A 23,888-nucleotide genomic window follows, 5' to 3' on the forward strand; every position below is an offset into this window, starting at 1 on the left:
AGGCTGGTCTTGAACTCACAGCCATCCTCCTGCTCCACTTTCCTGAGTTGCTGGGGTTGCAGTCACATGCCACGGCACCAGGCTTCTGTTTGTTTTATATCAATAAACTTGGCGTGGTCTACATCACAGACTCGGGATGGAATAGAGGAAATGGGTGTAAAGACGGGTGTGTGGGCAAGCAAGCTGAGGGGACAGCTAGAGCAGGAAGCACCCACCTGGGTGTGAGGGGCTCCCTGGCCACCATTCAGGAAGCCATGACCCAGGTGAGGCGGGAAGCGGGGTGGCGCAGGGCGTTCGGAAGAGGGCATATTTCAGTTTGATGGCTGTGGTCGCATTGAGAGGACGGGTGGACACGTCACTGAGGAGTCTGCCCAAAGGCGAGGGTGAAGAAGGGGAGGTTAATGTGTTTTAAAGCCACTTGGCCCAAATGAAATTATGTAATTCAGGAAGGAACAAATCACACTGCTGATGAGAGGTTTTTTTTAAGGTAAAAAGGAAAGGAAAGAAAAAAAAAAGATGGAGTGTCTTGATGAGGGAGGAGACACAGATGGGGACTGCAGGCTTTAAGCCATCTCGGGGAGGGGCCGGGGGCTTCCGTTGCCTCCTTGGTGGCCTATAAAAGGTGAGCAGCCAGGCAGGCCTCACCTCACTCCCAGGCAGCCCTGTCACCACACTCAAAGGACAGCAAGTGAGTAGCTTGGCAATGCTGGAGGGTCGGGTGTTGCGGTGACAGACAGCTCTTCTACACGGGTTTTCTACCAGGCTTACTGGGCAGCCAGGTGTGGTCACCAAGGAGAGAGAGAGCTAACTGTGGTCTGTGGGATAGGACCGATGCCTTCCTGGGGACTCTGACACTCACTCCAGAGAGTGGGTACCTGGGGCTCAGGAACCAGGCTCCCCTAGCATTCTAGTCATCCATCACCTAGCCCGAGTGGGTGCAGTCTTTACAGAGATCCGTGGTGACACCTTCACGTCCTCTAGTTGAGGCTCCCCTGTGTTGTGTAGTACCGCCTCTGGACTGTGAAGAGGAGGTGGACAGGCATTGTTGAAGGCCTCTGGTGGATAGCTCTTTCTGTGTGGTCAAGGAGGAGCTGGAAAGTCAAGGTCAGCTGAGGGGTCTTCCTTGAAGCAGATGAAGTCCTGGAGCATCTTCTAATGGAACCTGAAATGTCAGGGGTGGGGTGAGGAGAAAAGGGTCTCCAACAGGAGGTGCCGCAGAAGGATGCTATGTAGTGAGTCAGGAGGCTCCTCCAGCAAGGTCCCTGGTCCTCTGCCACTCAAGAGGGCTCTGTGAAGAGGGGCAGGTGCCACAGACTCATTCTGGAGCCTCAGCAAACTTTGTCTGAAGTTCTGGGATATTGTGGGGGCTGTGCATTCACTAGGGATGGAGGATGCTAAGTGTCCTCCATTGCCTGCCTAGCTCTCAGTGGCAGTGGCCACTGGGCCAAGGCTGGGGGAGGACTGGGCACTGAGGTCTCAGCACTCCCAAACCCCTGACTACCTCTGAGGCCGAGCAATTTGTTCTTCCACTTCTGCTACAAATAGGGATCCCCAGGACCTGCCTCCCATCAAGACCTGGGTGTCTATCTCCTAGCTCCTCAGACAGATGGACAGACAGGCCAGGGATATCCCAAGACATCCCAAGGATGTCCACCTGTGCACAGCTCACACACCTCTCTCCTGAGAACTGCAGCCATGTACATGAGACACATGCATTTGCACACCGCATATGCACATATGTACATCTGCACAGACTACCCAGGGTCCTCCCAGCTTTGTGCATACAACTTACTATTGCGCCTCTACCCCCCAGGCCATACTGTCCCTGTGGGATCCAGTCTCCAGTGCATCACTGAGGAATCCAGAAGCATGGAACTGAGGGTGTGGCTTCTGTGCTTGCTGCTACTAGGCTCAGTCCTCCCAGGAGCTTCCAGCCAAGCCCACCAGCACTCCATGGAGACGCGCAGTGAGTGCCTGGCTAATGGAGGGCAACCCTGCCACACAGTCAGTTTGGAGGCTGATTCTGTTAAGCAAGCCTCTCCCCAGAATGGTCCTGTCTGCTGCCCTCACCATGTCCCTACCCATCTTGGCCGGGCCCCTTAAGAACTTGGGGAGCGAGTGGGACAGGAAGGGAATGGTGGTCCTGACATACATCCAAATTCAGACCCCAAAGCCACACCACTGTCAAGATGTGGCCTGGCCAGTCTCACTAGGTGTGGGTGACAACATGGTTTCCATCGGCTTAGGGGTTGTGTGGGAGACACTGCTCCTGTATGCCAAGCATCCCATATCTGCTCTGGCCCTTTCCCTTCCAGCCCCTGACATCAATCCCGCCTGGTACACGGGCCGTGGGATCAGGCCTGTGGGCCGCTTCGGCAGGAGGAGGACAGCCCCGAGGGACATTGCCATCACCGAGCCGGGCCTGCGGTGCCGGCTCAGCTGCCTCCCGGAGGATGGAAGCGCCAAGTTCTCTCAGCATGGATAACAGCTCAGCTCATGAAGACAGTGATGCTGAGCCCAACCCCACCCTCCCTCTCCCCTGCGGGGCCTCCCTTCCCTCTCCTCTGCTTTCCCTCTACTCTAATAAAAGTGATGACCCCGTTTACTGTACACCGTAGCCTTGTGGTACCAAACAGGAAGATGTTTTTTCTCTCCTGAGAAGTTAACTGAGAAAGCAGCTCAGAGCCCAGGAGCCTCTTTGGAAAGAAGAGACTCTGACCTTCCCCCAGTAGAACAGCAGAGAGCTCTCGGTACCAGGCCCTGCAGAGTTCAGCCTGGTCCCTTAAGACCTGCACTGGGTGGGGGTGGGGAAGGGGGATGGTGGTATAAATGTATCTGTAATTTCCTGTTCCCAAAGCCACACCACTGCCCAGAAATGGGGTGTCCTTTCCTTGTTCATTTGCTCCCCCCAAGCTCCCACCCACCCAAGGTACCCTGAACACATACTCAGCTTGCACACTGCGTAACGCCAAGGGGACCACATACTACACTATAGAAGATACTTGGTCCCTAAGAAAGGCAGCACAATGCCCCTGGCGTGACCCATGTCCTTCTCTTAGAATGTCTTAAGACTAACTTTCAGAGCTGTTTTGGAGCTGCACAATTAGATGAGATAGAGAGGGTCCTCAGAGCCCAGGGCTCCATTCCCAGCCCCCTGCAGGACAGGGGACAGTCATTACAGCCCATGAAGCTAGTCTTGCCATCGCCCTTTGCCTGTGGTTCATGGTCAGTACTGCGTGTACTGTTTGCACAAATGTATAACTTGGCTCTACCGGTACCGTGACAACACAGTATCCCTCACCAACCTCAACACACCCTGGTCCTGTCCCTTGCAGAATCCTGCTTTGGAGTCAAGGCACGCACCTGACTTAGGTTCCCGAGTCAGAGGAAAGTGGAGAGGGAAAGTGAGCCCGGAGCTTAGGGAGACTCATTGGGAGCTGAAGCAGCAATGAGAGTCACCTGCACAGAGGAGGGCCAGAGGTTGCTGGCAGCCTCAGCCGCCAGGGTAGAGGTCTGAGCTGGCCTCCTCCGGCTCAGAAGGTGCCCTCCTACCCATACACCAACGTGGGTCTCAGCTGGGGGTCATCTGGCGGGGGTCTAAGCTGTTTTCCTCGGGTCACCTCGTGGGCTGCTGTGAGACTGTTCTTTCCGTGCCCTGCATACTAGCCGCTAGAATCTAACACCTTCCCAAACCACTTTCACCTGGGGCAAAATGACGTGCAGCTGGGGTGGGGAGGGTCACAAGTGGGGAGTGGCTGGGGTCTCAGATGGAAGTCCAATGACCCTCCCCGCCCCTCCTTCTATGCAGGAACAGCAATAGGCTGGATCTTGTTGAGGGTCTCCTGCAGGTAACAGCGGCTGCTCTCGTTGCAAAGGTGATAGCTGCCAAGCTTGGCGGACAGACTCCCACGGCAGCTCTCCAGGACCCAACCATCTCCTTATCCAGAAAGACAAATGGAGGCATAGTCATCTTTCCACAGTTTTAAGAACATACAGAAAACTCCAAAAGCTACTGTGATGACTATCTCAACCCACATGGATTCATCAGCTATCCGTCTCCCCACTTCCCTTCCTCGTCCTAGGGTCCCCTACACTTGGTGGTAAGCTGCAGTCACCAAGACATTGCCCCAAATGGTTCAGCATGCTTCTCCCAAGAATAACACAAAATGCGAGCCTAAAAAAGGTCAGTAATTCTCTCCCTCCCTCCTCCTCCCCTTCTCTGTTCTACCCCTGCACTTCCTGTCTCAGAAAAAGACCTGGACCTTAGCTGAACATTGTGCTCCACTGTCCAAATGCTCTGGGTCCTCTGATGTGGTCCTCGGTCCTACCTCGACAAGTTAACCCTGACCATGAGCTCGGGGCCCTGCCTCTCAGCTGTAAGCAATTTCACCAGTGTGAGTCCAGGACAGCACTGAGTTTCATCTGCCCAATGGGGCAGGAGGCCAGGAAGCCAGATGGTACCCGGTCCATCCAGCCTTGGGCTTTCTGCTGGAATGTGTCAAAGGAAGCAAAACTCATCAGCCAAGGTAGAGGGAGACTGGCAATCAGACAGATGGGAACCCTACAAATCTTCTTGGTGTCTCCCCAGTTCCTATGTCCTCAAAGCAATGACTTTGCTGTTAAGAGGTGCACCTGAGTTTCCAGGCACCCACGACCCTATAGAGGGTTTGTCTTAAGTGATACGAGAGTGCCACCTAGTGGTCATGGCCACCCCTGGTCTCTCACCATCTCCTACCTGCCTGGAGGATGCCCAGCCCTGATTGAAACCTTGAGGATGATAGAGACAGCCTGGGATACCAGAATATTTACCTCCCCTATTTCAGTTATGAGAGAATCGTCACGTGGCCACTACCCATCTTCCCTATCTGTCAGAAAAGCAGTTGCACAGCATCAACAGGCCTCACTAGAAAACGAACCAGGGAAGAGTGGGTGAGAATCTCCCAGGCAGCATTTGGCATTTCCTCACTGCTAATGATGAGAACAAGTCTTTTGGGAGCTGGTTCACAGAGTTTTCCTTTAGGTCAGGTTGGGACTACATCAGTACCCAGAAAGTCCGGCTTGTTTCCAGCCGGTCCCTTCTGGGTTGCAGCGGGACCAGGAGGCTCCTTCCAGTCCCTGGGCCAAAACTTAAGGTTTGGTTCTGTCCAAGTAAAGCCAACAAGAGCAGAGATCACAGCCCAGGCACAGACAAGTTCCTGACCAGCCTGAGCACACTTTGGGTAAGAAGTTGGAATAAAACGGGTTTCACGTTTGTCCATTTGAGCTTGACAGTGGATGCTGTGAGGCCATCTTCCTCAGCGAGACAACAGTGTTCCATTTTGGGGTGTTCTCTAGCTTTCATTTTGTTCTGTTGGTTTTGTGTTTCTTGTTTGTTTGTTTGTTTGTTTGTTTCACTCTGCAGCCCAGAATACGCTTGCCATTCTCCTGCATCACCCGTGCTTGCCCTGGGTTTAAAGGCCTACGTCACCACACCCAACAGCAATTGTGATGGAAGTTTTGGTTTCCTTGTATGTTATGAAAATACGCTTTGGTTTTAACCCCAATTGTGGGATTTTAGTTGGGCTATGGTTTGTCCACCCCTGTTAATTGTTATGCGCAGAGCATGGCTTTTGCCAGCTGGTACCGGCCTTCTACAGGCCACATGGACAGGGGAGTGGTCTAGGACTCTGAGAGTATAAATGTGAGGCCAAGAAAGAAACTGTGTGGAGTTCAGTGTCACTGTGTGGTGTGAAGCAGTTTGGAGAGACCCAAGAGACCAGAGACCAGAGACCAGAGACCAGAGACCAGAGAGGGCGTGGCTGCTTGGAGCAGACGGAGAGAAACGCTTCGGGGCACAGCAGTGTGGCAGAGCCTGCTAGTTGTGCCTGCTGTTGACCGAGGTTGGCATAGGACCATAAAAGAACCTTCTGACCCTAACTAGCCAGGAGAAGTAAAGGGGTCTGGGCCCCCTCTTCCCACTAACCTTTTCTCTCTCTTACTTAAGGTTGGGGGTTGGTGGAAGGGAGGTAGGGGCCTAAACAACCCCAAATAAAGTAGAGTTTTAAGAGTGCCGCTGGTGATTTTCTGCTACAACCAAGGTCTTATTATTCACAATCAGCAGCTCTCCACACTCCCAGAAACAAGGATAAATATCAACATTGCCCCCTACATGGCCATGTTTGAAATACCTCCATCCTGCCATAGCCAAGTGTCAAGAGAGAGAGACCCAGCAAACATGTCCTCTGGGGCTTTCCTCCCTGGACAAGGACCTGGGGGTCTCTCTAAAGATGAGAACTCACAGTGCAGATAACACAATCACCATCAGGAGCGACAGCCCACCCAGACCAATGCCCGCGCCCACCCTCGATGCATTGCCCCACAAGCCCACAAGCCAGTCTAGAGTGTGTTCAGGAAGGCTGAACAGCGTAACCTGTGAGGTCGTGGGTACTAGTGTAACCCTGTGGCGTGGTCAGATTGCCAAGATGTTTAATACTTGGAGAGACCAACACAAGATGACACATCATTCAGGTTTTTGAGCCCTTGCCTCACTCGCTAGAAGCCTGGCTCTGCCCATCCACAGCTGGAAGGGAGACACTCCCATCCCAGCCACCCTTCCAAACTGTCTCCCCAGGGTCCCCTCACTGAGACCTGCTACCTTGGGCTCATTTTTTCCCTTGGGATCATTTCTCCATTTTCCCTTGCACCGATGCCTTTATCAGCCCCCTTCTCATCCCCAACACCTCCCAGAATAAGGGTAGTCCAGTTAAGAGGCATCTGTCTTCCCATCTTGAGGATCAAAGAATTTTTCCAGTCCACACTCATGCTCTGTTTCCTTTAACACTCCTGTGAGGGCAGCAAGGAAGCTGAAAGGGACGGCCCAGATGGAGCAGGCAGGCCTCAGGGGATCCAGAAATGGGGTGGTATCTGGTGAGGCGGATGCTCCCCAAGATGGTTCCCATCAGTTTTGGCAAGCAGTTATCAGGAAGGACGCCAACTTCTGGAGGCCTCCAGGGCTCAGGCATAATCCTTCTTCAACAGAGAATTCAAATGGACAAAGAGCCGACAGCCTTGTTCTGAAGATGCAGCTCAGGCTGAGGACCCTCTGGGGCGCCGGCTGAGACGTCCTCCACATGTTCTCCTGCATTTACCTCGCACAGCAATGGCCCTGCCTGGCCGCAGGTTCCTGGTTCAGAACCACAGCCTCGCCTTCCTGTGAGCTGCTGCTCCCCTTGTCTCCTGCTCTCTGCAGTAGCTCCTGGGCTGTGGAAAATGGGGGTAGGGGGAAGCTTACTGGGGTGGGAATCCAGCCCCCAGAACCCTAGCACAAGCACTCCCTGCCACTCTTCCTCATGCCCCTCCCCACCCCAGGGACACCAGAAGAAGATCCAGGGGAAGAGGCATAGCAGCAGCTCCCATGCTGCTGTGGGGGCCGTCACTCACCAACAGTGTTGAAGACCTCAGACACCTGGTAGTTGAGCTTGGCCGAGGTTTCCATGAAGAGCAGGCTTTTGCTTTCTGCAAACTCCTTCCCTTCCTGAAGGAAAAAGCCAGTGTGTTTTCTGAGAGTCCCCCCAAAGACCCCAGACTCACTCTCAAGAAACCGGAAAACGCCTATAATCCCAGCACTCAGGAAGCTGGTGAGGAAAGCTGAGTTCCAGGCCAGCCTTGGACACGTAAGGCCCTGCCCCAAAACAACAGAAAAAAGACTGGCTGTGGTGGGTCACACGTGTGTGCACACACTCTTCACCTGACCACCCGACACACGCTTCCTGTGTACATACATGTACATACACCTCCTGCATGGCTCTCCAACCGAAAGGGAAACAAGATGGAATCTGTGTGCACTTCTGCACACACAAGTGCATGTGTGTGTGGGTCTGCATGTGGGTGTGACTTTGGAGGCACATACGTGTTTGTGCTTATGAATGTGTGTTCATGAAGTGTGACTCTGAGCATGTGTGCGTGTAAGTATGAGCATATATGTAGATAGAGGAATCATGGGTGTGCAGGTAAGTGCAAGTATGTGGGCGGGTATGTGAGTGCCTGAGGCACAGGTGTAAATGTGTGAGTGTGAGTGTGTGTGTGTGTGTGTGTGTGTGTGTGTGTTTCAAGGTCTCAAAAGAAGTCCACAGAGACAAGGACTCCCTCCTGCTGCTACCACGTGGCACCTGGAAGGTCACTTCCCGCTCCTCGCTGAGGTCTGTTTTGTTGCCGACCAGCATCACCACCACCTCTCCCGGGTGGAACTCCTTCTCCAGGTCCTCCAGCCACTGCTGGGCCTTGTGAAAGGAATCCTAAAGAGACAGAACGGAAACCATGCTGGAGTTCTTCCAGCTGAGCCAGGAGAGCAACGCTTCCTCGTGGGCACCGGGCCTCATCAAGGCCTCCTTCCAGAATGCAATGCCAGAGGGCTGCTCTGGTACCCTAGGAGCACACCCAGGATGGGCTGGCCCTGCTAGGGGAGGGCTGGACAGCCAGGCAGCACACCAGAGAGCCAGGATGTGGGGGTGTGGTCACAGAGCATTTGGGGTCAGGATCTCCACTCTGGACACCATTTTGTGCAAGAGGGCTTGAGGGAACCATTATCTCCCCATATCCAGTCCCTAACTACAACTCCCATAGGCTAGGCGAGGGGCTTGGCCCTGTGTCCTTTGGCACCTTTCTCCTGATGCTTGGCATCAAGGCTGATATGGGAACTCATCGCTCTACACCCCTGGACCTGTGCCAACATAAACTTTCTGGACCACTGCCTTTTATCAGGACCCTCTCTGAGGGATCTCGTACTTACCTGCTGCGTCTTCCTGACTCCCACCCACTATGACTTCCCCGCCTCCTTATGAGAGGTCCTGGGGCAGCAAGCTCCCCCTGCCCTAGGCCAGGTTGGACAAACACGGGCATGTGGGTCCAGTCCTTCCATGTCAACTCAGTGCACACTCTGCGTTCCGCGTCTCCTGGTGACGCGGGGTAGATGGCCTGTGGAAGTGGGCTGACTCTGTCACAGCCCTTTGCCATCCCAGCAGCACACCAAAACCAGTAACGGTGCTGCTGGGGGGGTGAGGAGTGCACCAGGAGAAACAGGCCGGCTCTGGGTGTGAGGGGCTGCCCGGAGGGTTCTCTGAATGAGGTGAGTAGCATGGGCTCAGCGGCCCCTTTGGTTGATGCAGTAGTTCCCATGAACCGTGGCGCAGTTCTGTCTCCTTGCCATTGATCCCTGAAGAAGGCAGTTGCCCGGGGAGGAGGTGGGAGTGACCCTACCTTCCGAGTGATGTCATACACCAGGAGCGCAGCGTTGGCACCCCGGAAGTAGAGGTGGCAGACGCTGTGGTACTTCTCCTGGCCCGCTGTGTCCCAGATCTCAAGCTTCAGGGATGAGGAGCCAAAGTCCACCACCTTCGTGAAGAACGCACCTGCAACAGGGAGGCAGGGGGAGTTCACCAGGGGTAAGGCGGGTCTGTGGATCCTAGCTGTCATGTCTGTCAGTCACACATGCTGAGCAGCCCCGGGAGAGGCCACTAGGCACATGCTGAGGAACCGCCTGGGTTCCTCTATAGAGCAGAGCACAGCTGGCAACTGCTTTGTGTCCCTTACACGGTTCCCCTTGGGATGAAGCTAAACTCTTGGGATGATATAGAAGACCCTGAGCTAAGAACAACACGGAAGGGACCTCCAGAAACAGATAATCTGCCATGTCTCTACAGTGTGCACTGAAGCCATTGAACTCTGAGAATTCCTGAGCCTCAGCCCCTCCGGCCCACCGGCCACTCACCCACCTGTCCCATTCTGAAGCCACCCTCAGTCACCTCCTCAGCCTGCTTCCCCTGCTCACTCCTCTGCTGTTGTCCTCACTTCTGCACCTGGGAATCTCTCGCAAGTTACCTAACTCTACAAGTGTCAGCTCAAGGAGTACTTGCTATGCTCCTCCCCCACCTTCTCCTGGGTGTCCTGTGTGGCTCCTGGGGTTCCCTTCCTCACTCAGGCATCTGCTAAACCAAATCACAGAGACCGACGCCAAGCCCTCATGTAACATGCAATCTGGCTTTTCTTTGAAGCTATTTCTTTTCCTTGAGCTCTGCTTTCCAATGTTGAATTTTTGTTTTTAATTATGTAGGTATTGGTGGGCTTGGGCACATTCATGCCTGTGGAGACAAGAAAAGAACATTGAATCCTTGGGCTGGAGTTATAGATTCTTGTTGAGCTGTCTAATGCGGGTTCTGGGAGCAGAACTCGGGTCTTCTGGGAGAGCAGTGTGTGTTCTTAACTGATAAGCTACCTCTCCAGCCCTGATGGGATTTTTTTTAAATAGTTATTTTAAAACTTCTACTTCAAGTGTGTGAGCTACTAGGGGCCTAGAAGGAAAGGGGCAGGAGGAGTGTGGAAGCCCAGGACATAAAGGGTCAGTAGAGACCAAGGGCTACCCTCAGCCACTTCCCCACACAGACCCAGGGTAGATTTGGGAGACTCTGGCAGACAGACCTACGTGGGTGGAAAGAAACTTCCAGCTCAGGGAGAGGATTAAGTCTCCTGGGGGGCTGGTATGACCACAGAGTAGCTTCAAACAGGAAATCCATTCTTTCGGTTCTGGAAGCCAGAAGCCCTAAGCCAAGCTGCGAGCAGTTCCGTCTCAGCGCTCTAGGAGAGAACCCACTCCTACCTCTCCTCAGCCTCCAGAGACTCCATCTACCTTTAGTGTTCCTTGGCTATGGGCTTACTACCCCATCTAGCCTCTGACCTCTCCTGATGTTCTTGTTACCTTCAACTGTCAACTTGACGAAGCCTGGAGTTATTTTGCAAGAGTCTCAACTAAGGTACTGCCCAGGTCAGATTGGCCCATGGACATGTCTGTAAGGGATTGTCTTGATTGAGGATTGATATAGGAGGGCCCAGCCCACTGTGAGGTCTATTATCTCCAGGCAGGAGAGTCCAGGCTGAGGAAGCCAGCTGAGGAGCTGGAGAGATGACTGAACAATGGATGCTCTTCCAAGAGGGCCCCAGAGTTTGAGTCCCAGGATACACATGGTAGGATACACAACCACATGTAACTCCAATTCTAGGGTCTTCGACACCTTCCATGAGCTCCGCATGCACCTGGTATACACAGACATACAGGCAGGCAAAATACCATACATATAAATTAAGACTAAAAATATTTTTTAAGAAAAAAAGAAATCTGAGCCTATGCCTGAGACAGAGAGCAAGACAGTAAGCAGGATCCTCCATGGTTCCTGCCTCCCGTTCCTGCCTGAGTCCCTTCAGGAATGGACTGTGATCTCAAAGTGTGAGCGGGTGAGCCCCTCCCCACTCTGAGCTGCCTTTGGTCAGTCTTTCATCACGGCAACAGAACTGAAGCTGTAACACCTGCCTCCCCTTCGGAATCCTGTGCCATTGCCTCTTTTCTTGAGGATGACAGTCATGGATTTGGGGGACCCAACGGTGACGTGTTCTTGTCTCCATAGAAGGCATCACAATTCACAGGTTCTGTGACTCGGGGCTTACTCGTCTCTGGGAACCCGTTTTCATCCACTTTGGAAAGAGCAGAGACAGGGCTGGATAGACCCCTCTGGAAAGATGTGGATTCTCCCCGTGAATTGGGGCAGCATCCCCAATACCGACACAGGCTGAGAAAACAACCTGAGGGTCCACGAACATGAGGTCGAACTACACTGCTCTTCGCTCAAAGCAGCAGCCTCCATGTGGACAGTAGGACAAGGCTCCCAGCTCGCCTGGCTACGGCCATCCAATACAGCTTGCACTCCTGCGCAGATGAAGGCCTGGGGTGGCCTTAGACACAAATCCCCTCAGCTTTGTGGCCTCAATAGCTGGCTTAGACCTCTAAATCTCGCTTTCCTCCCGTTTAGTGTGATCTAACCATAGCCTCCAGCAGAGAGGTTGTAAAACCCCCTGAGAAAACACATCAGGTCTGTCACACCAGCTTCTACTTCCTGCCTTCGTTGCTCCCCTGTCTAGACTCATCGCCAGAGAAACGTGAGTGTTTAATCCAACACACCCTGGTCTGTTCTTTCTCACTTTGGATCATGATCCTGGCTTTGAAGAAAGCTGGGAATATTTTGATAGACAGTCCAATGTGTTGAAAATTAAAAAAAAAAAAAAATCCACCCCGAAGACGTTATCCTAGGGCTACAGTGACAAACGAGAGTTTTTAATCTAACCTAGGGAATTTTTAATTTAACATCTTAAGTATTGTCTCAGAGGCCCGGGAGATGGCTCAGTGAGTAAGAATACTTTCTACACAGGCAGGAATTGCTGCGCTCAATTCTCAGCACCCATATAAGAAGCAAGACACAGCCTCATGATGCCCTGTAATCTGAGCATGGGGGAGGGGAGATGAGGGAGATGGGAGGATCACTGCCAGCCTAGCTCTGGGTTCAAGACCATTTTTCAAGATACTATGGTAGAGAGTGATAGAGCAGGACCCCAGACGTCCTCCTGTGGCCTCTGTGTAGGCATGCATACATGCACATATGTGCACACATCCTACATGAACACAGAGAAGGGAGGGAGGGAAAGAGAGGGGGAGGGAGAGAAGGGGAATACCAAATGGGTGTAAGGCTCAGGTCTGCATTCTCCAGCCACCATCTTGCTCTTCCTCATCTTACTCTTGCAGTTGAAACACAATGAGAGTCCTCAGAGTCAGATCCCAGCAGATGTACAAGGGCAGAGCGGCTTTCCAGAACAAGCAACGAATGGCGCATTAGCTGGTGGTGAGATGTTTATGCAACACAGAGCTGAGCCTTTCTGGAAAGAAGGGAGCTGTCACCCACCACCAGAACTGTCTGCACAGACTGGCAATCTCTAGGGTAGTTTTGGGGAAAGACAAGGGGGATACATAATAAGATGGAGTATGAAAGGAGAGACCCAACCCTCAAGTCCAATGAGGGCAGAGCTTATCACTTCTGAGATGGGAAGGAAGGAAGGAAGGAAGGAAGGAAGGAAGGAAGGAAGGAAGGAGGGAGGGAGGGAGGGAGGGAGGGAGGGAGGGAGGGAGGGAGGGAAGAACTAGTGAGATGACTGTGGCTTATAGGCCCTAAAAGAGAACCTGCTACTATTATTTTGCTAAATGGACATAGCATCAAGTAGTTATCTCTGTACCCCTAGACTAGCACAGCTCTTAGCCCTCATCAGTGGACACCAGGAAATACAGAGGTTTGCAACTAGTTTGTAACTGAAGAGTCATCTGCCCTGAATGAGAGAAACATCTACATCACACCTCCACCCCAAGGCTTGGGAAACATCAGAGAAGAGATGGTGGAAAGATTATAGAGCCAGGGCGTAGGGGGAAATACATGAAACAGTGTCTCCTGGACATGGCAAACTGTTGCACTCTCAAAGAGTTCTGTGGTTGCCTCCGTAATCCAGCTGGAATGAGAGAGGTGTTCAGGAAGCCTCGTCCCTAGCTGAGGAACTATTAGCAATTGATGGCTTCAGGGAGAAGGAGAAAGGTTCTCTCTCTCTCCCTCTCTCTCTCTCTCTCTCTCTTTCAGTTTATTTACTTTACATCCCAAGGATGCCTCCTCCCTCCTCTCCTTTCAGTTCCCCTCCTTTCCCTTTCCCCTCTCCCCTTTTTCCAAGAAGGGAACTCCCCTCGCTGGTATCAGCCCTCCCCAGCACATCAAGCCACATCAGAACTGAGCATGTCCTCGTTCCCTGAGAGTAGGCAAGGCTGCACTGCCAGGAGGATGTGATCCAAAAGCAGGCAACAGAGTCCATGTTAGAAGAAAGATTTTTCTCTTCCTTCTCTTTCTTCCTTCCTTCCTTTCTTTCTTTCTTCCTTCCTGTCTTTCTTTCTTTCTTTCTTTCTTTCTTTCTTTCTTTCTTTCTTTCTTTCTTTCTTTTTTTCCTCTCTCTCTTTCTTTCTTTCCTTTTTTCTTGTATGTGTGTTTCTTTGTTTGTTTGCTTGTGACAGGGTTTCTCTGTGTAACAGCCCTGGCTGTCCTGGAACTCATTCTGTAGACCAGGCTGGCCTTGAACTCGCTGAGATCTGCCTTTGCCTCCCTGTACTGGGATTAAAGGCGTGTACCACCTTGCCTGACTGAGAGAGATTTTCTTCATGGAGGTGGGTTCTTGTCAATTGCCCGTTCTCCAGAGGATACTGCTACACCCGTGTGCTTATGGGCAACACTAATTGGATTCAGTGGTTGCCCAAAAGAAGAAGAGAAGGAGAAGAAAGAGGAGATGAGGTTAGGATGTAGTGTGGTGCTTCTGAAGAAGTTGAAAGGGGGAGTGGGCAGATGAGTTTGGGGTGGGGGATGAAATTCTACAAGAATAAATTTCAAATATTGACTTTTTTTTAGCAGAATGACTTAATGAAAGGGGGGGTAATTAGAGAGGAATTCATCAAAGGTGGGCATAAGCAGACTTCATGGCTCCTGACCACTCTTGTATCATAGCCCACCTGCTCTTCTATGCAGTAAAGCTATGATAGACTCAACATACTGCCCAGCATGTGACTTGAAAAGCCTGTAACTTTTTACACCAGCCAAAAGCAGTAACTAAAAGCAGAGTTAGCTTTGTCCTGGCTTTCTAAGGACTTTCAACGTGTCCATTAAAAATTACTTTCCAGGGCTGGAAACCCAGCTCCATGGAAGAATGCTTGCCTCGTTTGCAAAAGGCCGTCCTTGAGTCCAACCCCAGCAGAGAGCCTCAGCATGAGAGACACCTGCTACCCACCCCTACCCCTGACCACACCATGGTCCATTCTCCCTGGATGGGCTTCTGGGAGCAGGAGGACCATCCACTTAGGGAGCTAAGAAAGACCTAGCTTGGATTGAATAACAAATGACAGCCGTGGGGGTAGAAATTTGTTCTCTCCTACCTGTCCTTGATCCAAATTAAAGCATGCCCTGTGTGGTGGCACATGCCATCACAGCACAGGGAAGCAGAGGCATGAGGACAGAGAGTTCCAGGCCAACCCGAGCTACATAGTGAGACCTTGTCCTAAATACATTCATAACACATGCATGCATGCATACATACATACATACATACATATATGAGCAAGCACACAGACATATTTTTTCCTCTCTTCCCTTGTAGCAGCTCCATCCCCAGACCAGACCCAGTGGACCAAATCTAAGTAGAAAGAGGGTCACCTTTTGATGTTGAGGAATTGCCCTAGTGAAGTTAGAGCTCCAGTCATAGCCATGCAGAAGCCAAGGGAAGCCTACATAGATGACCTCAGGCATAGATCAAGTTCTCAACAGAGTAAATTTATAAGAGAGCTTCACTAGCTGGCTGGAGAGCAGCTAGAAATGAGGTCTTCCTCAGGCAGCTCCTTCCTGCCAGTCCGCCACACTCAAGAGTTCTGGGACCAGAGCCCCTGCCCCTGCCTCTACACACTCACAATTGCCAGCAGGGCTGAAACCTGAGACCTAGTGAAGGTTGTTTCCAAGCGGAACCATGTGCCTGCCTGCCCTGGATGGACGGACATCCCCTCCCCACAGTCCAGGCACGCCCAGCCTTAGTTGCAGGACAGGGGCCATCCTGGGCGGACCACACCCCACCTGACCCTACCGGGCTCTCCTCACTTACACCCCACGGTTGGCAAGACGCTGCTGAAGTCCTGCTTCAAGTACCGGAGGGCCAGACTGGTCTTGCCCACAGAGCTGCTTCCGAGCAGAACCAGCTTGTTCACGTAGGGCTGGCCAGGAGTGGTGCTGGCCTGTGGCGGCCCACCAGCCTGCGCCATGGCCTGCAAACAACCACAGAAGATGGAGGAGGGTAGAAAAACGGTGGTCAAATTACCTTGGTGAGACTAAAACACACCACACACACACCATACACACACACTCACATACATACATACTCCATACCACATGCACACATACATACGCAGAGAGGGAACGAAGGGAGGGAGAAAGAGAGGTGGGGCAAGCGATTGTTTCCTAGGTGGGACGCAGACACCTTGAGCAGAGCAAGAGGACCTGCCGGACACCTGCTCCGCTCTGCACCCCAGCAGAGCACCCATCTCTGCACCCATCCTCCCCATCTCTGGCCTGGGATAAAGAGAAGAAAAGCAGCTGTGCCGGGAAAGTGTCTGCTGCATGAGGAGGTCTGTGAAGCCTCGTTACAATGGCCTCACCCCACAGCACTCGGGCTTTTTATCCTGATTCACTCCTGCCCTGTTCCTCACTGCATACAACTTCTTACTTATTCCAAGCACCCAACAGAGGTCAAAAACACCGGTGCCCTCTTGCATGAAGACGTCAGGTTTCTTGTGTCCCGGCCTATTGCTCGTGGTCTCCCTGAGCCATCTGGTTGCATAACTCCTGTTATGGTTATGGTTCAGGGCAGAGGCCTGATCTCACACAGGCAGCACAGATAAGGATTTTTCTTCCTGAGTGTAAGTATCTCCAGCAACCACCAACATAAACCTCAAGCCCTGCCATCCGGGAGCCTCACCCCCTGCCCCCCTGACTGAAACGATGTCAGCTTTTGATGGCATGTAAATGGGTAGACCTGTTTTATCGGCATCCAAGCTTTCTCCCTGGGTTGTCACCGCCACAGATTGCCTTCAGGGAGCACGCCATAGCCACTGAGGGGACAGCAGGTGCTCACTATCTCCTGAATGAACCCGGAAGTGGTTCTGTAGATTCTGACTGGATCGATGTGCTTTCTGACCCCAGGCTCTCGTGCCAATCACACCCAGATGCATGTTGGAAGAGTGCCTGGTATGCTTGCAGAAAGGGGCATGAGCTGGCAGCAGGCACTGAAGGCCCCTCGAGGGCCACTCTGGGGCCACCTGTACATGGCTCCGATGCAGCTGCGGATGGTGCAGCTGCCAGAGCCCTCCGGGGAGAAGCAGGGTGGGAGCGCTCTCTGAGCTCACCTGCTCCCACACAGACACCTGCTGGAGCTGAGCAGGAAGTCCAAGGGCCTGGCCCAACTGCCGAAGGCCCAGCAGCTTTTCCAAGGCAAAGACAAACGATTCCGAGCTGGAGCGTGATGTTGTTATGCTTTCGGGGACTCCAGAGGCACTAGCTCAGTCCAGGTGCTGTCAGAGCAGCAAAATGTGCCTTGGGAAGGTACAGGAGAATGCTGCCTTTGCGCCTCCAAAACAAAGCTGATGGGTTGTCTTATATAATCCCAACATTTGGGATGCTGAAGCAAGGGATTGCCACAAGTTTCAAGTCTTTCTGGGCTACACAGTAAGACCCTATCTCCAAAAAAAAAAAAAAAAAAAAAAAGAAAAACCACTCTGCCCTAGAATTATAAAACTTGGTTATAACATCAAATGTAGTGTCCACATGGCTTTTTCTGGTTTCTACACTTATCTCAATTTGATAGTTCATTTCCCTATTACTGTTTTTTTTTTCTGGTATTAATTATTTTTCCCTGTAATAGATAAGACCAAAATAGATGTTCTCATATTACTTTTTGAGTGACTGTATGTTGCTAGCTCCCAAAAAACCAGCAAGCAGGAACCCTCTGTTCAAAGAGAAAGTTGGAAATGTGGTCCCTGTCCCCTCCTCTAGACTGTAGGTCTCTCTGAAGGCAAGGGCTGCCATGCTGAGATCAGGTACCTCTTCTCATCCCATCTCAAGCCTGTCTCTCCTCCACCAAATAAAAAACATTCAAGGAAGGAGGGAACCCGAGAAAGCTGCACCGTGTGCTCCTGCCCGGCTCCCCAAAACTGTTTATTCTGAACGCACACTCTAAATTTCAGATCAGTGTTTGATATGAGAGAAAAATCAAGCTGCAGATTCAAAGAGTGTACTGGAAGAAACTGCCAAGCTCCTCTGTTACTGCTTGAGCTTCTGCTGTTGTCCAAAAAGCCCCCCCCCTCCCCGCGCAAAACCTGCCTCCCCACACTGGCAGCTTATGTTCAAGGCCCTTAACTGGAACTTTCTGAGAGGCAAATTCAAACAAAATTTCCCTACCGAGAATATGACCTCGTGAGCCACTTGTGATCTGAACAAGGACACTGTTTGGCCGTGAACAAACTCAAGGAGTGTTCTGTTTCATTTCTGCCTCTGATTAAGGTTCTGGAACACAGGGACATCCATCTGCATGGATGCACACACACACACACACACACACACACACACACACTTGTTCACACACGCTCACGGGACCCTACAAGTTAAAACAATGACTCACCTGTTCACTTTGAGGAAGTTCAACAGACCATCATTCCACGGTGTCCTTGCTGGCTCCCCTTTCCCCCTCCTCCTTCTCCCTGGCTATGCTTCCCTTGGGTGCTGGATGCCTGACTGGTCGGGGGCTTGCCCTGGCAGGGTGGGAGGAGCCGTGCACCAATGGACAGGGCAAAGGAAATAGGAACCCCGCTCTCCAAGCTTCGGCCAAGGCCCCGGCCAGGCCTCTTCTCTTCCTGTAAATTCCAGTGCAAAGTCCCCACTCTGTGATCATGTGATCACAGAGTGTGATACAAGTCCATTCTGGTTCTTGACTCCCGTCACCTGGCTGCAGCCCAGAATCTCAGCCACTTCCAGGTCTCACCTGTCACCGGTTGCTCACCCCCAACAGCATCACCAACTCGGAGACCAGCTCTTTCATTAACTCTTTATACCAACAGCTCAAGTCTAGGGGGGCAGCCAGGTGGGCTGGGCCGCAGGCCAGAGCCCAGGATGGGTGTGCCCTGGGGCAGATAATTGCCTAGGTAAGGCTGGAGGATCCCAGGGAGAAGAAGCTCCAGGCTGAAGGGAGATGGAAATCAGTTCCGCTGAGGTCAGCCACGAACCCCGGGCAAAAAGCTAATTCTCTCCGTGCTCAGAACTCACCTGAATTATTAGTTTGGGGAACTCAGCGCTATGGTGAGGAGGGAGGGTACAGCTGTCTTGGATTCCCAAGAGACTTTCCAACAGTTCCTGAAGGACCCGTTTCTCTGCTGAAGCCACTGGCCCTCTTCTAGTCACCTGTTCTCCAGGAAACACTTCCTGCCCACATTATCTGGGTGTCCCCACTGCCTGGAAGAACCTCACTTTGTCTCTGAATGAGATCCGGATCCCCGGTGCCTAGACTGGCATCTGAGGTGTGGAGTTGACAGAAAGCGCTGCGTCTGTCCTCCTTGTGCTGTGTGGACAGGTGTGCTTATGCCCTCTTCTGTTTACTCTGTCAGTGGAAAGTCACAACACGGCGACTGAAAGGTCTCAGGAATTCAAGGGGACACTGAGGCAATTGTTAGGGGGTAAGAAGTTTATCGATAGAGCTGTTAACATCATGGCCAGATAAACAGACAACAGCATGGTGGGGGCTCTGAGGAAAGCTCAAGCCTCAGATGGGCAATTTGATCATCAGACTGTTGAAACAGTGGGCCCCAAGGAAGTGAGAATCTCCCCAGGAGTCTCCTACTGGAGAAGACATCCCGCCTGGAAAGAGATTTCATGAATTTCTAACAATAACAATTTCTTACAATATGAGACTGAAGCTTGGGAAATTATGGGTCAGTGGTAGGCAGGACCTTACCTTGTCTGACACTGGTTAGACAGATGTAGGTATCCTTGGTCCTCTATTTAAATTCTAAGCTTGCTTCAGTACCGTGAAGACCGACTTGGGGGTCATCTGGGTCTCTTTTTCCTTCTTCAGGATGTGGCCACGTTAACTAAATCTCTGTTTCCGCTTTCCACTTTCAGTTTGGCCCCTTTAATTGGCTTTACCTGCCTTGCAGCACAAGTCTGATAACAACAGCTTGAAAGATAGTAGCTGGGGCTCTGATTACAAATCAGGCCCACAAAACAGTCCTTCTTATAGGTCCTGAGATGGGGAAGGTTTCTCACAGCAGCTCTGCTCCCCGAGGGCCCTGCAGGATACAGGGAAGCTGGTGGGGAAGCAGCCATGTGACCTCCACAGCCACAGCTAGCACTTTGGTGCACCCCTTCTGGAGTCCAGAGCTAAAGATCTGTAGGAAGTGCTCTGGGCAGAGATCTTGTATCTGTGAGAAGTGAGGAGCTGCGTGCGGCAGGTGCCATGGCCTGACCTGCTCTTATTCTGACGGTGTCCACTTAAACAGCAGCTCTGCTTTGAAGGAGGAAAAGGCAGACATCGCACTTGATGGAGGCAAGAACATGGAAAGTGTGGACAAAACTCTTGGAAAGACGCTATGTCTGCAAGGACTGATTGACCAGTCAGCTCTGCTGTGGTGTGGAGAGGTTGGGACATTGCAGGTCCAGAGGTTGGACTTACCTCAGGCTAGTTCTATCCTTATGAGTGCCCTTTCCTTGCCCCCCTCTGTGTTGGAACTAACATTTTATCACTAATAAATAAACACTGTTTGGAATCTATCTTCTCAGCAGACCACCAGCTTCCCTACCCAAAAGCTAAGAATGTCATCAGATAGTTATCCGAAGCCTATGACAAAGATTCACCATCCTGTGGCAACCTGCTTCTTTGATGTTTCCACCAATGTAGTCTTTAAATGCCTTGAACTGTAACTGTAACTGTGTAACTGTAACTCTACTTGTTCTGTTTCTCTCTTAGTTACTGTTCTATACCTGTGAAGAAACACTATGGCCAACTCTTACAAAGAAAGCATGCAGCCTCGGGCTTGCTTACAGTTCCTCAAGGTTAGTCCACGATCATCAGGGTAGGGAGCAGGCAGACATGGTGCTGGAGAAGGAGCTGAGAGCATATTCTGATCCACAGGCAGCAGGCAGAGAGACGAGAGGCCCGGTGTGGACTTCGGAAACCACAAAGCCCACTCTCAGTGATACTCATTCTCAAGAACCAATGGGAGAGCACATGCATGGGTGTATTAAGTCAGCTTATAGAAAAATAGCAACAAGAGCTGAATCACACTTAGTAACGGAGACCCCAGTCATTTAGTCTGTGAGGCCAGCTGCCTCGATAGTCAGACATGCATTTCCACTGTGATTGTCTCTTACTGGAGAGGCCAGCGACCCAGCATTTGCTCATTTCATGGGGCTGACTACTTCAGCAGACCCAACGAGGTGAAAATCTGTGAGATTCCTGGAGAACTGCTGTTCTCTAGTCCACAGTAGAGGGCTGGAAATGCTGGTTCTGATATCAGTGGTGGAATTGGCAGCGACGGGGTGAATCAACTCAGAGGCAAGAGGGAAGGCCGATTAAGCAAAAGGCAAATAACCTCCCTTCTGCTGTGTCCTTCACATATGGGCTGCTGCCAGGAGGTGCTGCTCACGGTCAAACAAGGCAATCCGGACAGTTCTGAGCTCACCTGAGGTTGACAGAACCTCCAGTTCCCTGGGATGGAAGGACTGAGGCCCCCATTCCTATCAGCTGCTCAGAGTTCTTGGGGTGGCAGGTCTCCTCATAGGCCCTCTCACATGGCACCCTACCTTCTCAAAGTCAGAAGAGGCCCTCTCTGCCCACTAGACCTTCTCTTAGAGGGCTTGTCTGGTGGGGACAGGCCCACACAGTACAGCCCTCCTCCCCACAGTCAGCTAACAAGGGCTCCGATGACTTTAGCAATGCAACGTCACCTTTTTCCTGTAGCATAACCAACAGGAGGGGTGCTGCCCTTGGGATCACAGTCCCGAGCAGGAAGAGGTGTGTGCGCCAGCCTCCCCTCCTCAGAATTTCCGCTACCTCAAGTCTGGGTTCACCCACGGACACTGGGCTTGTATCTAGCAATATACTGGTGTTCTGGATGATTTCAAGCAACCTGATACTCTCCCAGTGTGGACCAGAATAAGCCAGGATCCAGACCCTGAGAGGAGCTGGGCATGCATCCTTTTCCTATGTTTGGAGTTACCCGCCCTGCACCAAGGTCGAGGGGGTCTTCCCCTGCAAGGCCCTCTCTTGGACCAGTCAGCACCTACCAGACATCTGTCCCTCGCTTCCAAAGGCAGAGGCTGGGCCAGGCAGCCCCCCAGGCCTGCCTGTCTGGCCCGTGTGATTAAGTCATTCTAACCAGGTGCTGGGAGCTGCCTGCTGCAAGAAACTTACAGAGCTCTGTGAACCAAAGCATGTGTTGATGACGACCCACCACTCTAAAATCAGATCTAACCAGCACCATCACGGCTGGCAGGGGAAATGAGACAGAGGGGTTCATAAGTAATTTATGCATGTGGACGTAATTAGCATTATTTTACTATTACTTTTGAAATTTCCAGACAGCTCACCAACCTTGGTCACTGACAAGAATTCTCACTACACCAGTTTAGTAGGTCACATGGACATACCCATAACTTCCAGGGCACACATTCACCATTCAAAAGCAGTCAGAACTATGCCAGGCTTGGTGACACACACCTGTAATCCCAGAACTTGGGGAGTGAGACAGGGGGAACAAGACAGCTTTTGATTCATAGTGAGATGCTAGATATACATATATAGGCAAAATTACAGTTGTAAGGGCAAACCCTTCTCGACCCTGTTCAAACACTCCATGACGGACATTTTCTGTTTCCATAGACAAAAGCTACCCCACGTGAGCTCCTTACTGCCCTGTGACCTCTAGAACTTTGACCTCTAGAACTATGACTTCCAGAACATTCTACCCTCTACCCCACAGAAGCAGTTAAACCCATGGCTGCATGAACATGTGTGAGAGTTTTGTAAGCCCTCTTTTCTGTGCTTTTAAATATGTGCATGCATGGGAGGGGGTTGTGTGTGCATGCTGTGGAGGCCAGCAAGGGGGCTTGAAATCCTCCAGAACTGGAGTTACAAGCTCAACATGGGTACTGGGAACTGAACTCAGGCTCTCTAGAAAAGCCCCTAAGCCATCTCTCCAGCCCCTTATAATGTTTTTATTTATTCGTGTGTGCCTGTGTGTGTGTGTGTGTGTGTGTGTGTGTGTGTGTGTGTGTGTGTGCACGCGCGCACAGAGGCCACAGCACACTTACTGAAGTCGAAGGACAGCATTTGGGAATCCTTCCATTATCTGGTTCCCGGGGATGGAACCCACCGGGCTTGGCACTAATTGTCTTTGCCTACTGAGCCATCTCAGTGGTCCCCGGCTGGTGACCTTCAAGCAGTTCTTTGGGCCTGCAGTGGGCCAGAACTGCATGCACAGCCCCGTGCCGCCCTCTGTGCACAGGCCACAACTGTGAACCCCACTTCTAATGTATCTTCTTTTCCAACAGGACCAACCAGATGACCAGGCTCTGGCCAGCCAGGCTTGACGATGCTCCTCTGGGGATATGGGAGAGCTGACCCGCTCCTTCCTTGGGCTTCCTTGCAGAGCTGTGGCTAAGGACAACAGACTGATAATTATCTGAGGTCCCCTCTTCTGTAATGTTCTAATCTCCTGTCCTTGAGATGAACAGGACCTGGGGGCTGCCTCTCCCTGAAACGTTTACCCTGCTTATCTCGATGTAAAATTCCAGCAGCCATTTCTGAATGCCAAGCTAAATTCCTCAGCTCAGCCATCAATGTTGCACAAGACTAACAGCCAGACCAGCAGAAGGAAGGCAAGAAAAGGAAGCCAGGTCCTGTCCCAGGTATCCCAGCAGGGGGAGACAGAGCCCTGCAGAGTGACAGGTCACTGCCCAGGGTTCAGAGGCCCCAGGCAGGAAAGGGACACTCTAGGCCAGAGGAATAGGGAAAAGACAGAGTACACCTCTTTCAGGAGGAAGTGCTCATGTGGGCACAGCCGAGAGGACAGGCGTGCCTCAATCCAGGAGCAGAATGCGCAGTAGAAGTCCAGCTGTGTGCTAGGTGGGGGATGCCATCAGCAGGCAGAATGCTGAAGGGGCAACAAGAATGACAGGATACACGCCTTTAATCCTAGCACTTAGGAGGCAGAGGCGAGTGGGTTTCTAAGAGTTTGAGGCCAGCCTGGTCTGCAGATCAAGTCCCAGAACAGCCAAGGCTACACAGGAAAAAGACTCGAAAACAAACAAAAAGAATGGCAGGTGGCAAAGTTTGGCTCAGTTCACCCAACCTTGTCTTCATGCTATGAGCCTGGATGCAGTGTGCTTGGAACCAAAGCACATACTCAGGCTGTGCTCTCTCAT

The 23,888-nt window shown here is 51.8% G+C and overlaps 2 protein-coding genes across 3 annotated transcripts; one reads left to right on the plus strand and one right to left on the minus strand.

The window, feature by feature from the left end:
• The first annotated feature begins 583 nt into the window (after positions 1-583).
• Prlh (prolactin releasing hormone) lies at positions 584-2,595 on the plus strand. Its single transcript, XM_021657427.2, has 3 exons — positions 584-688; positions 1,814-1,966; positions 2,316-2,595. The coding sequence occupies exons 2-3, from the start codon at positions 1,870-1,872 to the stop codon at positions 2,483-2,485; spliced, it is 267 nt and encodes an 88-aa protein (XP_021513102.1). The 5' UTR covers positions 584-688; positions 1,814-1,869; the 3' UTR covers positions 2,486-2,595.
• Positions 2,596-6,448: 3,853 nt separating this feature from the next.
• Positions 6,449-18,337, minus strand: Rab17 (RAB17, member RAS oncogene family). Of its 2 annotated transcripts, XM_021657429.2 has the most exons (6): positions 18,094-18,335; positions 15,526-15,685; positions 9,235-9,386; positions 8,148-8,273; positions 7,420-7,513; positions 6,449-7,239 (listed from the first exon to the last, which is right to left on the minus strand). In XM_021657429.2, the coding sequence occupies exons 2-6, from the start codon at positions 15,680-15,682 to the stop codon at positions 7,124-7,126; spliced, it is 645 nt and encodes a 214-aa protein (XP_021513104.1). In that variant the 5' UTR covers positions 15,683-15,685; positions 18,094-18,335; the 3' UTR covers positions 6,449-7,123. The 2 variants fall into 2 exon arrangements, 1 of the variants encoding a protein (XP_021513104.1); XR_009586503.1 differs by having other exon boundaries at positions 7,185-7,239; positions 7,420-8,273; positions 18,094-18,337.
• Positions 18,338-23,888: the final 5,551 nt, after the last annotated feature.

This window comes from Meriones unguiculatus, chromosome 15, assembly GCF_030254825.1.
Source record: "Meriones unguiculatus strain TT.TT164.6M chromosome 15, Bangor_MerUng_6.1, whole genome shotgun sequence".
Classification (NCBI taxonomy): Eukaryota; Metazoa; Chordata; class Mammalia; order Rodentia; family Muridae; genus Meriones; species Meriones unguiculatus.